The sequence below is a fragment of the Sminthopsis crassicaudata genome, chromosome 6 (genome assembly GCF_048593235.1).
Source record: "Sminthopsis crassicaudata isolate SCR6 chromosome 6, ASM4859323v1, whole genome shotgun sequence".
Classification (NCBI taxonomy): Eukaryota; Metazoa; Chordata; class Mammalia; order Dasyuromorphia; family Dasyuridae; genus Sminthopsis; species Sminthopsis crassicaudata.
This window is the reverse complement of record NC_133622.1, coordinates 250,132,074-250,146,755: the sequence shown is the minus strand read 5'-3', so window position 1 is coordinate 250,146,755 and position 14,682 is coordinate 250,132,074. Positions and strand designations below refer to the sequence as shown.

The 14,682-nt window shown below is 62.9% G+C and overlaps 1 protein-coding gene across 1 annotated transcript; it reads left to right on the top strand.

Annotated features, from left to right (window-relative positions):
* The first annotated feature begins 204 nt into the window (after positions 1 to 204).
* PYGM (glycogen phosphorylase, muscle associated) lies at positions 205 to 14,270 on the top strand. The gene is made up of 20 exons (XM_074273630.1): positions 205 to 544; positions 1,176 to 1,277; positions 1,395 to 1,473; positions 1,686 to 1,789; positions 1,948 to 2,079; positions 6,010 to 6,121; positions 6,334 to 6,416; positions 6,618 to 6,761; positions 7,080 to 7,172; positions 7,468 to 7,614; positions 7,697 to 7,860; positions 7,991 to 8,105; positions 8,674 to 8,775; positions 9,030 to 9,177; positions 11,029 to 11,087; positions 11,281 to 11,422; positions 12,672 to 12,879; positions 13,172 to 13,306; positions 13,593 to 13,659; positions 13,845 to 14,270. The coding sequence occupies exons 1-20, from the start codon at positions 302 to 304 to the stop codon at positions 13,992 to 13,994; spliced, it is 2,529 nt and encodes an 842-aa protein (XP_074129731.1). The 5' UTR covers positions 205 to 301; the 3' UTR covers positions 13,995 to 14,270.
* The last annotated feature ends 412 nt before the right edge of the window (positions 14,271 to 14,682 follow it).

Genomic DNA, 14,682 nt, shown 5'->3' with positions numbered 1-14,682 from the left:
CGGAGGCCCACAGGATGTGGGTCACGTAGGCTGGGGATGGTGGCGGGCCCTGCCTGGGGCAGCTGGCAGCCGGCTCGTCCCCAAAATAGCCCTGAAAGGAGGCCCTGCACCCACCATTATGCATTCATGAGGGGCGGGCAACCTCCCCCACAGCCCATGCATAATGCATCAGGCCTGGCCTTAAAACCCCGGCCCAGGGGGCCAGCCTCCACTCCCCGCTCCGAGGCCGCCGGACCCACCCGTGGGAGAGCTCCCGTCCAGCGCCCGCCACACACCGCGTGCCCCCCCGCTCGCCGTCGCCATGTCCCGGCCCCTGTCAGACCATGACAAGCGCAAACAGATCAGCGTGCGCGGCCTGGCGGGCGTGGAGAACGTGTCCGAGCTGAAGAAGAACTTCAACCGGCACCTGCACTTCACCCTGGTCAAGGACCGCAACGTGGCCACCCCCCGAGACTACTACTTCGCGCTGGCGCATACCGTGCGGGACCACCTGGTGGGCCGCTGGATCCGCACCCAGCAGCATTACTACGAGAAGGACCCCAAGGTGCCCGGGACCTGGGGCCAGGGGTGGGGGCGATGGGGGACACACCCTCAGGTCAGGGCCGGAAGGGGCCGTGGGGGGTCCCGGGACCACTCCCTCCCTCTGTGGAAACCAAACGGCAAAGGCTGGCCAGGTCACACAACTGGGGTTCCTCTCTGGCCTTCAGTTTCTTCCTCTGAGCTGTACTTGGGGGCCTCGAAGGTCCCTCCCAGCTCTGCCCTTTGGATCTACTGCACCAGGAGTTAACCTTCTGGGAAGGGGGGGTTTGACTGCGAGCCCCCCAGGGCCAATGGCACAGGGCAGAGTGCCAGGGCTCGGGCTGGGGCAGGAGGGGCCGGGAGGCCCCAGGACTCTCAGCCCAGGACCCCCAAGGCCCAGCTCAGCTCAGGGACCAGCTGCCCCTGCTTTGGCCCTGAGCCAGAGGGACCTATGGGCAGAGCCAGTGGCTGGGAAGCAGCTGCCTCCGGGAGGGGGGTGGGGGCAGGATCAGGTAGCAGGGTCACTGGCAAAGGTCAGAAACCTAACACTGGCCGGGGCAGGGGAGGCTTCCTCTGAGTGGGACCGGGCAGGGCAGGGGGGCCCCCGGGCAGGACGGGCACACCTGGGTAGGGCCAACCCCCTGTGCCGTCCCCAGCGGATCTACTATCTGTCCCTCGAGTTCTACATGGGCCGAACCCTGCAGAACACCATGGTGAACCTGGCCCTGGAGAACGCCTGCGACGAGGCCACGTACCAGGTACTGGGAGGGGGGAACGGGGGGGGGGGGGAGAGCAGGGGCCGGCCCAGGAGGCACCGGGGGACGGCGGCTGAGGACCGGCCCTCCCCTCCTGATGCCCCCCCCCGTCTCCTCCAGCTGGGCCTGGACATGGAGGAGCTGGAGGAGATAGAAGAGGACGCCGGCCTGGGGAACGGGGGCCTGGGCCGCCTGGCCGGTAAGTTAGCGCAGGGCCTGGGCTGGGGGCCAGGTGGGGAGCCTTGGGGTGGGGGCTCCGGTATGGGGGTTGCAGGGTCAGCTCTGGGGTGGGGGTGACAGGGAGCTGAGGGAAGTGAGGAGCTCTCCCGGAGCAGGGGCTCTGGGGGGCAAGAGGGCGGCCTGCTGGGCCCGCCCTGCCCCGAGCGCCCCCAAGCCGTGGCTCTCTTCCAGCCTGCTTCCTGGACTCCATGGCCACACTGGGCCTGGCTGCCTATGGCTATGGGATCCGGTACGAGTTTGGGATTTTCAACCAGAAGATCAGCGGGGGCTGGCAGGTGAGGACCCCCCTCCCCCCGCATGGACTCCTGACCCAGAGTCTCCCTCCCCCACCCCGTCCGTGCTGCCCCCCAAGCCCTCCAGTTGGGCCCGTCTCTGACCTCGTCCCTGGGGGCTCTGTCCCGCCCCCCCCCCCCCCTGCCCCGTTTCTGCCCAGATGGAGGAGGCGGACGACTGGCTCCGCTACGGCAACCCTTGGGAGAAGGCGCGGCCCGAGTTCACGCTACCCGTCCACTTCTACGGCCGCGTGGAGCACACCCCCCAGGGCGCCAAGTGGGTGGACACCCAGGTAAGCCCTAGGACTAGAAATCGGGGCGTGGGAACACAACGGTCCCTCCGGGGACGTCCGGGGCCCAGGAGATGGGGGAGACTCCGAGACCACCTGCTTTAATCAAGCATCCAGATTGAGGAGAAATTGCTGCACTGATCGCCATCGTTTTACTCAGGACTTTTCCCCTATTAGCCAAAATTGATTCCCCCGGCCCCCGCCCCCACTAGAAAAAAGGAAAGGAAAGGAAATGAGCATAATCGGCCCCAGCTAAAGACTGAGCGAGCTTTCCACTCCGAGCCTGGGGCGGGCATTGGGTGGACCCCGCCATGTGATGCTTGGAGGCGTCCAACCATGGGGAAAGCCATCCTCTCCCCTGGCGGACTGCTCTCAGTGTCAAAAGAAAGTCAGACTTTTTCTGCTTTTTCTGCATCCCCCTTTCCCTTCCCACCGATCCCTCCATCCTCCTCCTTCCCCTGGCGAATGGGCTAATTCCTGGGGACTTGAAGTCCGGGAGCCCGAGTGGAGATTTCTCCTCTGAAGGGAGCCGTTATTTCCCTTTTGGGGCCTGTTTCCCTCTCTGTACACTGAAAGAGTGGGACTTGGTGGCCTCTAAGGCCTTTTTGGCTCCAAGTCTGACACTGATTTTCTTTCCCTTCCGTGGAAATTTTCCTTTTTGGGAATGTCCACCCCTCTCTTGTTCCTTGTATTGCAATGGATAGAACTATGTCCAAAGCCGGAGCTCCAGGCCCTCCAGGCCGGAGCCGCAGCGGGGCACTGCTCGCGGACCGGTCCGTATTTCCGAAAAGGCTTCGCCTCATTGGTCAGCCGGCGAGCAACACTCTTAGTAACTGGGGATTCAGGGATGGTTCTCAGAGAAGGAGCTGGGGCTGGCCTTCCCACTGGTGGGAGGGCTTACGGTCTCTTAAAGGATCATTAGGAATCCCTGTTTGCCCACAGAGAGACTTGGGCACCTAAACAGACTGCCCAGCGGGTGTTGGTGATTCCATCCTTTTCTATTGACTGCGGCTCATTCGTCACGGGCCCAACAACTGATCCTAGCTAGCTGGGGTCAGTCCCAGAGGGCCCCTGGGTTCCCGTGGGCGGCGGATTCTGAGCAGGGAGACGTGGGGGGCGGGAGAAAGGTCCCGGATTCGGGGTCAGAGAACCTGCTCTCTTGTGTACTTGTCCATGTGACCCTGGGCTAGCCCCACCTTCCCGGCCCCCATGTCCTTGGCCGTACAGAGACTGCCCAGCTGACTTGTGGTGCTGAGGATGGCTCTTGGTCTCCCTCCCTCCGCCTTTGGGAGTCCCAGGAGGCCTTTTGTCCCAGAGCCGGCCCTGGAGCCTCCAGGCCCCATCCCGGCTGAGGGATGTGTGGGAAGGGAGCTGGGGGGCCGGGCCCCGGGCAGCCGGAGACCTTCTTCAGACACTTTGACTGCTGGCTTCCCGGAGAGCTGGTGTCCTCTAACTTAAATGGCTAAAAATGGCCAAGAAGGGCGCTATCGGCCCCAGGGGACTGTCCGAGGGACCTACCCACACCCAAAGGGGACCCTCAGCTGGGACCAAACATTCTGCAAGGGCCGAAGCTCTGTCTGGTCCTCTCCTTGTCCCTGGCTAAATAATAGCGGGGATGCTCCTGAGCCTGCTCAAACCTTGTTCTTGGGGAGCACTGGGCCCAGGGTGTAAAACACTTACAGACCTCCACGGACCCTCACGGTAACTCAGAGAGAAAGGGATTATTGTTTTGCAGATGAGGAAGCTGAGACTAAGAGTTGTCCACTGATTTGTCCAGGGTTATCCAGTTGATAAGCCTTTATTGAGCACCTACTGTGTGCCACACACTTACGAACTTCATCTCTCTCATAATGGATCCTTATGATAACCCTGGAAGGGAGGGGTTATTATTACTCCCATTTTGCAGATGAGGAAGTTGAGGCTAAGAGTTGTCCACTGATTTGTCCAGTTTATCCAGTTGATAAGCCTTTATTGAGCACCTACTGTGTGCCAGACACTTACGAACTTCATCTCTCTCATAATGGATCCTTATGATAACCCTGGAAGGGAGGAGTTATTATTACTCCCATTTTGCAGATGAGGAAGTTGAGGCTAAGAGTTGTCCACTAATTTGTCCAAGCTCATTCAGTCAATGAGCATTTATTGAGTGTCTATTGTGTGCCTGGCACTGAACTAAAGAACTGAGGAGGCCAAGACACGCAAAAGACAGCCCCCGCCCCAAAGGAGGCGCCGACATGGGAGCAGATTCCCGAGAGATCTTTGAGTCGGCCCCAAAGCTAGTAAAGCTCAAAACGGGCTTCGACTTTGGGGAAAACCCGGGTCCCAGTTCAGTGGGAAGTGCCCTTCGAGGGAAGGAACTGGCCGGGTCGGGAAGGAGGAGGGCACCAGGAGTGGGAGCCGAGAGGTACCTGAGGCAGGACCGGGGCCACGTCCTGCTGACCCCAGGCCCGAGCTCCAGCTGCCTCCTCTCTGGATGGAGGGGCCCAGGGGGCAAGGGGACCAGACAGGGCTGGGAGGGCCTGGGGAGCAATCTGACTGTCTCATTGTACAGAGGGGAAAACTGAGGCCCAGGGGTCCTTTTTGTTAAAGCTTGCCCCAAGACTCGGCTGGTGGAGACGTCCCGGGGGGAGATCAGCCCCTGTTCTCACCCACTGAAGGACTTAGAAACGGGCCTGGGGTCCTGGGAGCTCAAGTGACTGGCCCAGGGTCACCGTGCCAGGCCTTGGAGTCAGGGGCCTGGCTTCCGCCCCAGCTATTTTGCTCTCTACCTGCAGGACCCTGAACACTTACCCCTGATCATTTTTGGGAAAACTCCCTCTAGTTGAGCCTGGTCAGGGCGAGAACCCAGGGGTCTAAGAGCTCCTTCAGCAGGCATTTATTTCATACCTGCTGTATACCTCCTTTCACTGAGATGACACTGCATCTTGTGGTCATTTCACACTGACCTGAGGGAGAGCCCTCTGGGGCCCAGCAGCACCTGCCTGCACCCCTCCATCCCACTTCCCTGTCAGCCCTGGGGCATTCTGGGGAGCCCCCTCCTGCACCCCTCCATCCCACTGTGCCGTCGGCCCTGAGGCGTTCTGGGGGCTCCACCCTGGTGCGCTTTGGGGATCTATGATGGGCTAATCAGCCTACAGCGGAGCCCGGCTCCCGGCTTCTCGAGACGCACACGGCCAGTGTACTTGGCTATTGATCGCCCGTGAGCAGGGAGTGGCTGTTAATGTCTTCTGCATCAGGAGGGAGAGTGACTGGGCCATGCGTGACTTCCTTGGTCGGGGGTATTCCCTGGAGAGGAAACTCCCTTCACCCATTTGGGTCACTACCCACCCCAGCCTTTGGGGGCTGTTTGGGGCCTCTGGGCGAGGTCAGGGACCCAGTGGCGAGGTTTTGGAGGCTCCTCCTGCATCGGGGCCCGCCGCCCGCTTTGTCACTCATCAGCAAGCGTGCTCTGTGGGGGGGCCACAGGGAGGGAGGCGCGAGGAACCTAGATGTTGTCGCGCTTTGCAGGTGGGCCGACGGAGGCCCTGAGATGGCAAGTGACCCGGAACCCAGAATGTTAAAGCTGGGGGAACCTTAGAACTTAGAACATGGGCTTTAGAAGCTGGGAGGAGGCTTAGAACATTAGAACGTGGAAAGTCAGGCGGGAGGGCCCTTAGAACTGGAATATCAAGTGGGAGAGACGCTAGAACATAGAATGGGGGATGTCAGGTGGGGGGGACGCTAGAACATAGAACAGGGGATGCCAGAGGGAGGAAAGCCCCTCGAGACTGTTTAAAGCCTGTTCTCATGGAGTCCGAGGCTCCGGAGCAGCTGTTCCACCTCAGATGCAGTGAATTAGTGGCAGGGGCAGGAGCGGGACTTGGGGTGCCCAGGTCCAAGGGGAGCTCTGTGCGGCCCTGCTGCTGCCCCCTGACACGCCCTGGCACCCCCTAGGTGGTGCTGGCCATGCCCTATGACACCCCCGTGCCCGGCTACCGCAACAACACCGTGAACACCATGCGCCTGTGGTCCGCCAAGGCCCCCAACGACTTCAACCTCAAAGACTGTGAGTCCCCTGTGGCCTCGGCCGTCTGCCTCCCCTGGGGGCCAGTCCAGCACCGTCCTGGGGCTGCCGCCCCTCCCCCCCAGCAGCCCCCCCCTTTCCCACAGGCTCTGGGGGCTCACCAGCACAGCTGCGGGGAGGTGGGTCCCGGGGTCCCGGGAAAGGGGGCTCCCGCGGTCAGACGACGGCCGCTCTTATTTCCCTGCTTCCCACAGTCAATGTGGGCGGCTACATCCAGGCCGTGCTGGACCGGAACCTGGCCGAGAACATCTCGCGCGTCCTCTACCCCAATGACAACGTGAGTATTGTCTCCCCGGGAGCGGGGGGGGGGGGGGGTTGAGAACCTGGGGACCGCGGGGGGGGGCCTGGGCCGGAGCGGACAGGACTTGGCTTGAGAGGGGGCAGGATCCCAGGGCCCCGTCCTGCATGGGGGGGCAGCCTCTCAGCGCTGCTTGCTTTCCCCTCCCCCTCCTACTGAGCCTCCCTCCTGTTCTCCCAGTTCTTCGAAGGGAAGGAGCTCCGGCTGAAGCAGGAGTACTTCGTGGTGGCCGCCACGCTCCAGGACATCATCCGCCGCTTCAAGTCCTCCAAGTTCGGCTCCCGGGACCCCGTGCGCACCAGCTTTGACGCCTTCCCGGACAAGGTGGCGCCTCCCCCGGGCTTCCGGCAGGGATGGGGGGTGGGAGGGTTCCTGGGGGGAGTCTGGAGGGTTGGGGGGTCAGAGGCACCCAGCCACGCCCCTTGTCCTAGGAGGTGCTGAAATGGCCTTGCTGCTCTGCGGTCCCTCGGCCCCTCCAGGGCAGCCCTCCTCCCTCGCCCGCCCAACCTGCTTGTGGTGCCCGGCCTGCTAGAAGGAGACCCCCTCCCTGTCTGACCCCCCCTGGCGTACATGCGGCACTCACTAAGTGCTGACTCGGGGAGGGAGCTCAGGGCTGACCGCGCTCCTTGGCATTGGGTGCAGGTGGCCATCCAGCTGAATGACACTCACCCGTCGCTGGCCATCCCCGAGCTGATGCGGATCCTGGTGGACCTGGAGAAGCTGGACTGGGATAAGGTAAGGCGCTGGAGGCCCCGGAGCCCCGCTTCCTGTGGTTGGGGCCGGCCCCTTTTTCAATGGCCCTGGCCCCCTTTCCCACGGCCTTCAGCCCCTGTCTCACAGACAGAAGCCGACAGGGCCACAGCAGGAGTCAGCTCTGGCGGGAGGAACGGGTGTCCTGCAGGAGGCGGCAGGGCCGGGATCCGCCCGGCCCTTTTCCATCCCCCTCTCACCGGCCCCGAGTCAGCCGCGTCCTCCCCCCCGGACTCGGGGGCCGTGGCCGGGGGACGACGTGTCCCCCGCCCTCCCCCAGGCCTGGGATGTGACCGTACGGACCTGTGCCTACACCAACCACACCGTGCTGCCCGAGGCCCTGGAGCGCTGGCCCGTGCACCTGATGGAGACCCTGCTGCCCCGGCACCTGCAGATCATCTATGAGATCAACCAGAGGTTCCTCAACGTGAGCACCAGAGCGGGGGGCGGGGGGTGGGGCCGGGGGGGCTCACGGCACCAGCCCGGCTGAGCCCCGTGTCTCCTGGCAGCGGGTGGCGGCGGCGTACCCCGGGGACATGGACCGGCTGCGGCGCATGTCGCTCGTGGAGGAGGGGGGCGTGAAGAGGATCAACATGGCCCACCTGTGCATCGCCGGCTCCCACGCGGTCAACGGCGTCGCCCGCATCCACTCTGAGATCCTCAAGAAGACCATGTGAGACCCCAGCCCTCCCTCTGGGACGGGCGGCGTTACCCCGGTGGCCCCTGCAAGGCCTCTGGGGGGCTGGGCCAGCCCCTGTCCTTCTGGGGTTAGCTCACCCGCCCTCCCTCCCTGGTCTCTGCAGCTTTAAGGACTTTTATGAATTGGAGCCCCACAAGTTCCAGAACAAAACCAACGGGATCACGCCAAGGCGCTGGCTGGTGCTATGCAATCCGGGCCTGGCGGAGGTCATTGCAGAGGTGAGGGGGGCGGCCATGGCGCGGACGAGGGCACCCACCCCTGTGCCCAGCTGGCAGAGGAGTCAGTCACCCACAGGCTGGGCAGAGCTGGAGGGATCGGAATAGGGGATGTGGAGCGAGGGGGCTTAGAACAGGGGACGTTAGAGCTGGGGGGCTTAGAACAGGGGACCTCAGTGCTGGGAGGGCCTTTAGAGACCATGCGGCTCAAGCCTCCTTTCCCTCTGGAGGCCCAGAGGAGCCTGTGACTTGGCCATGTTTCCTGGTGAGTTAGCTGCAAGGCCAGAGGTTGTCAGGCAGGAGGCCTTGCTGGAGGCTGGGCGGGATTAGGGGCCGGGGAGGCCTCCCGAGGGGCTCTGTGCTGCTGGGGAGGCGGAGGCTTGGAGCCCCCAGAGGCTGATTCCTCCATCCCTGACTATCCCAGAGTTGAGGTTTCTTCCGGGGTTGGAGCTCTCCAGGGCAGACACGGCTGTGGCTTTGTCTTTGGGATCCCAGGCCCGGCACACAGTAGGAGCTTCATAACTGCTGATTGACAATCGGGGGGCCACTTTCCCATTTTGCCCCCCTACAGAGGATCGGGGAAGACTACATCTCGGACCTGGACCAGCTCCGGAAGCTGCTGTCCTACGTGGACGACGAGGCCTTCATCCGAGACGTGGCCAAGGTCAAGCAGGTGAGCCGGGCGAGACGCCAGAGAGAGGGGCCTCCGGGGACCCACCGAGGGCTTCTGAAGGATGGAGAAGAATGGACTTTTCAGTCCCCTCTCTGAGCCCCCCCCTCAGCAACATCCACAGCGCCGTTCCACGGGGGGACAGAGGCACATGGGGCTGGAGCGGGAAGGGGGAAGCACACGGAGGTGGCCCGTGAGCCACGGCAGCCCCGTGGACGTGAGCCGAGCCACCTTGAGACCTGTGGTCCCCCCAACAGGAAAACAAGCTGAAGTTTGCGGCCTATCTGGAACGAGAGTACCACGTGCACATCAACCCCAACTCACTGTTTGACGTCCAGGTGAAACGGATCCACGAGTACAAGCGGCAGCTCCTCAACTGCCTCCACATCATCACCTTGTACAACCGTGAGTGCCCGGTCCCGGCCCCTTCCCTCTCCAGGGCCGCCCTCCCCCCCTTCCTCCTGCTGCCCCCGGGGAGAAACAGCAAAGAGCTTCCCAGATGTGAGCCCCCCTCCCAGCCCTGGCCCTCCCCTACTCTGGGAGGAGGGTGTTAGTGGTCAGCTGGTCAGTCGACAGGCGTCTGAGCTAGGTGCCCGCTGGGGATGCAAAAGCAACAACCGGCTCCCCTGCCCTGGCAAGTTTCCACTCTGGTGGAGGCAACGTAGCTCTAAAAAGAGTCAACATGGGAATATTTTGGGGGGGAGGTAAAGGAGGTCAGGGATTTCTGGGAGGACAATCGAGGCACACTTTGGCTGGCCCGCGGCGTGTGTGAAGGGAAGAAAATGTAGTAAGCTAGAAGGGGAGAGCGCAAGCAGATTGTAAAGGATTTTAAGGGCCAAACTGGACGAGAGCCACAATTACACCCATGTTACAGAGGGGGAAACTGAGGTTTAGAGATGGTATGGGACTGCTACTAAGTGTCAAGGGGCAGGACTCAAGTCCAGGTGCTCCTTCAGCCCTCAGGCCACTGGACAGTAAAACAATAGAATATCAGCAATAATAAGTTGACACTTATAATCAGGAGTGTTGCACTCTGGGGTAAGCCAGAGCTCAGTCCCAGCCCCGCCTCTCCCTCTTGCTAACTCTGGGATGCAAGCAGGGGATTTCACCTTTCCAAAACTGTTTCTTTTTCTGTAAAAAGTGAGGCTGGTAATTGAGGCCCTGGGACTCTGCCTCTGAGAACTGTTGTGGACAAGACCCTAGTGGGCCCCAGAAAGAGCGGGCTGGCGTCACTGGCCATGAGAAGAGCGAACTCCCTGGGGAACGACACCGGGGGAAACTGAGGCTAGCCAGGCTTTTAGACCGGCCTGGAGGGAGAGCGTGGGGCAGGACAAATAGTCTGGAGCTCTGAGGAGACTTGGAGGCTGAATCTCTGGGTTGAAGGGCTGGCTATGCTTCTCTCAGCCTCGGTTTGTCATCTACAAAATGGGCATTTTAACATGTACATGACCCGCCTGACCGAAGTGTGGAGGAAAAAAGCTTAGTCAGAAGCTGAGTGGGAGCCATGTTCCTTGAGAAGCTGGGGCTCAGGGGGAGAGGCTGAATGGGCTGAGCCGGGCGCACGCAGCCCCAGCGGCAGGGCCTTGGGCCATGGAGAAGGAAAGGGTGGGGAGCCTCCTGAGGGTTTCGCTGGCCTCCAGCTGGTCCTCAGAGGCCAAGAAGAAAGGATCACGTAACTCCCACGGTGGGGAGCATCATTATTGGAGAGGTGACTCATGCTCCGCGGGGGGAAGTCCCAGGAGCTCCCTGTAGCCATGACACCCCAGGGACACGCACAGCCTCGCATCCCCCGGGAAGAGCCATCTGGTCTTCCCAGCGCCCCGGGAGGGAGGGAGGAGGCCAGGGGGGCCAGGAGGCAGATACTGGTAACGGGCGTGGCAGGAGAGCAAGGCTGAAGGGAGGGGTCCAGTCTGCACTTGTTGGAGGAGACAAGTCCCTCCCGCCCCGGGACCCTGACAGAGCCTAAGTTGTCTCTGGGAAATTGTCATTAAGGGTCCTCTCGGCTGCCCCTCCCAAGCCTAGGGTGTAGCCGCTATTTTGGCCTTGTTACAAATGGGGAAACCGAGGCACTGGGGCCCACGTCCAGGTGGCAGTCAGGCTTGGTGGCTTTCCAGACCAGAGCGAGGGGAAGGAATCGGGCTGAGGTTCAGGGGGCGGCCCTCACCCTCGCTCTGGGGTGCCCGGTGCTTGACGTCAGGCCAGGGCCTCGGAGTCCCCTGGGAGAAGCTGCTCCCAGCTCTCCCCTCTTTGTCCTAGGCATCAAGAAGGACCCCAACAAGTTCTTCGTTCCCCGGACGGTGATGATCGGGGGGAAGGTGAGTCCCCCACTCTGCAGGGAAAGGGGGTGCTCTAAGAGCCAGCCATCATGGAGGACAACCTGGGGGCCGTGGGGGCTGGGTCCTCGGAGGGGGTGACAATGGCCTCTGACTTCCGGGGGAATGCTGCAGTGGGGATCAGGAGGGGTGGAAAGGGGGGGCGGGGCTCTGACCCCAAGGTCTCCTCCTCCAGGCAGCCCCTGGTTATCACATGGCCAAAATGATCATCAAACTCATCACGTCCATCGGCGATGTGGTCAACAACGACCCCGTGGTCGGGGACCGGCTCAAAGTTATCTTCCTGGAGAATTACCGCGTGTCGCTGGCCGAGAAAGGTCTGTGGCTGGGCTGGGCAGGGGTGTCTCCGGGCAGGGTCTGTGCTGCCAGGAGCCTGGAGGCCCCTCAGTGGCACCCCAGACCCAGAATGACCGGAGCGCCCCGTCACCCTGGCTGGCGAGCTCAGTATGGGCACCTCGCTACGTCCCCTTGCCCCAGCCCAAGTCCTGTCATTCCTGCTTTCACAGATACATGCCCTTCCTAATGTGCAGTCCCTCCTCCCCCCACATCAGTCCATCCTCCATCACGCTGACTTACCTAAAGGGAGGCACCCCTCACTCCTCAGACTCTGGTGGCTCCCAGCTACCCTCAGGATCAAATTCTTCTGCTCCTGGCTGCTTGGGTCCTCCCTTCCTACTCGTCTGTCCCCTTCCCCGCCCCCCCACTGTTCTCTGCTCCAGCCCCATTGGCTCCATGGGGTCCCCAGCCCCTTCCTCTCCTGCTTGGGTAATTGCCTGGGCCTGGAGCAGTCCAGACTTAGCTCGGACTTGGCCTTTTCCATCGTCCCCCACTGCTGGCGCCCCTTCTCAGACCCCCCCCATGTGTGAGACACAACAGGTCCGGCTCTGTCTGAAGCCCCCCAGTGTGAGGGGGAGCTCGTGCCCCCCACGGTCGCTCCTTCCCAGGGGCTGGCTTTTCTGGTGCCCGTTCCCTTTGGCCTCTGTGCCAGATCCACCCATTGCTCCCTGCTGCCCTCTGGGGTGGAAGTAACTGACTGGCTCCAGCCTTGTCACTCACCGCAGCCCAGAGACCTCCCAGTCCTTGCCCACGGTCACTCAGCTAGGCCCCCGGGGAGTGTCAGGCTGCGCTCCTGCCTAGGCCGGCCTCCAGAGCCTCACAGAAGCTGCGCTCGTGTTCTCCAGCTTCTGCAGCGGGGCTCTGGGTGCCTCCTGGGGGGGTCTCATGATAGCAGAGGACAGGGAGACTGCCTCTTCCCAGAATCCCACATCCCGCTGCAACTCTGTGGGCTTGCTGCTCACTAGGACCCTCTGGTCTTGCCCCCTACCATATTCTGGGGAAGCTTGGGGCCCAGGACAAGACTGGAGGCTCACTTCCCCTGAAGGTCTCGTCCGCTCCGGCCCAGAGCTGGGCTCCGTGAGGAGCCCGACTCGCTCAGGCCATGGAGGGAGCTCTGGAGTGAGGAGAGTCTCTCCCCCACTGCGGGCGACCACTCCCGCAGACCCCGAGGCCCTCTCATCAGGGAGCTGACCTCCTGTAACCCCCTCCTCCTCCCTCCCTTTCCCCCAGTGATCCCAGCGTCAGACCTCTCCGAACAGATCTCCACGGCAGGCACGGAGGCCTCGGGCACCGGCAACATGAAGTTCATGCTTAACGGGGCGCTGACCATCGGCACCATGGATGGGGCCAACGTGGAGATGGCCGAAGAGGCCGGCGAGGAGAACTTCTTCATCTTTGGAATGAGAGTGGAGGACGTGGACCGGCTCGACCAGAAGGGGTATGGGGGGGAGGCTGGCCCTGAAGGCCGGGACTAGGAGCTGGGGCTCCAGAATCAGCAGGCCCTGAAGGCCAGGATTAGGGGCTGGGGCCCTGGAATCAGTTGGGGAGGCTGGCAGAGACCCACAGCTGGGGGCAGGCCCTGAAGGCCGGGACCGGGAGCTGGGGCCCCGGAATCAGCAGGCCTTGCAGGCCAGGATTAGGGGCTGGGGCCCTGGAATCAGGCTGGCAGAGATCCGCAGCGGGGGGCAGCTGGCGCGCCATGGCCTGAGCCCGTGGGCCCTCCCTAACAGGTACAATGCCCAGGAGTTCTACGACCGCATCCCTGAGCTCCGGCAGATCATCGAGCAGCTCAGCAGCGGCTTCTTCTCCCCCAAACAGCCCGACCTGTTCAAGGACATCGTCAACATGCTCATGCATCACGACCGGTTAGCGGGGTGACATGGATGGCCATGCTGGGGAGCCCAGGGGCTGCTGGGGAGGGGGCGGGCCTTTGGAGCTTGGAGCTCCCGGAGGGTCCTTGTGTAGGTGGGCTAGGGAAGGGGGAAAGGGGGCCGGGCTCGACTGGCAACTGGACAAGTCACTGCCTTGGGGTTGGGGCGGTCGCCTTTAGTCCCTCAGTTTCTCCAGAGTGGAAAGGGCCAGAGCCGATCCATCCTTGATGGGGTTCCCCACCCCTTCCTGGCCCAATTTCGTCTTCCTCTCCCTCCCCAGTTTTAAGGTCTTTGCTGACTATGAAGCTTACATCCAGTGCCAGGAGAGAGTCAGCAATTTGTATAAGGTGCGTCTGGGACCCTGGACTCCTGGGTTCCAGGGCCGGGAGCGTGGAGGGGGAGGGGGAGGCCCCTGGTCTCCTGCCCCTGGCTTCAAGGCTCTGAGGGGAGTTGTTGGGCCCCAATGGCTCCCCCCCCCCCCACTGGTGGCCTGGGTCCTGGGTTCCAGAATAATGTGCTTTGGCTTTCTTAGAACCCTCGGGAGTGGACTCGGATGGTGATCAAGAACATCGCCACTTCGGGGAAGTTCTCCAGTGACCGAACGATTGCCCAGTACGCCCGGGAGATCTGGGGAGTGGAGCCCACCCGAGCCCGCCTGGCTGCCCCCGATGAAGTGGTCTGAGAGGCGGCCCGGCACCCCCTCGCTGTTTCTTGCTCTGACTCCCTAGTCCCGCCCCCTGGTGCCCATGATCTGGTGGCATCTCCAGGGGCCCCGACACTCCCACGGGCCCACTCCCCCTGATTGCTCCCCAAGGTTCTCCCGGCCCCTCCCGTGTTATTTATGCTGGCTGGTGGTCTGTGTCTGGGCCCCTTCTGCCCCGGGGAGGGGGGGCTCGGCTCAGAGCCCTGGCCCACTTTCTGGAGCAAAAACTTCACCAATTAAAAAAGTGTCACCAAAGGCCCACGTCCGTGTCTGAGTGTGTGGGGGATGGGCCTGGGGGGGAGGGGGCCGCGCCTGGATAAAGGTGGGAGGGGGCCAGACTGGGGGGGGGGTGGAGGAGCAGCTGTGGGTCCCGCCCCGCCCTCAGGCCAACAGGTGCTCGGGAGCCGGCGGCGCAGGGCCCGCCCTCCCCCTCGCCTCGGTCCCGGCGCCCCATCCCTGCTCAGCGCCGTGCCCATACTAGGTCCTGATCCAGGCCCTCGGGCTTGGGGAAGGGGGGGCCGGCCTCGCCTCCGCCCCCTCCCCCGGGACGAGCCCTTTTCCTCGGAGCCGGGGGCGGGGCCGCGCGGGGCCAGAGAGTCACGCCCCCCCCCAGTCTCGGGGTCCAAATCTCCGCAACCCCGGGGCCGGCCGGGGGCAAGTCCGGCGC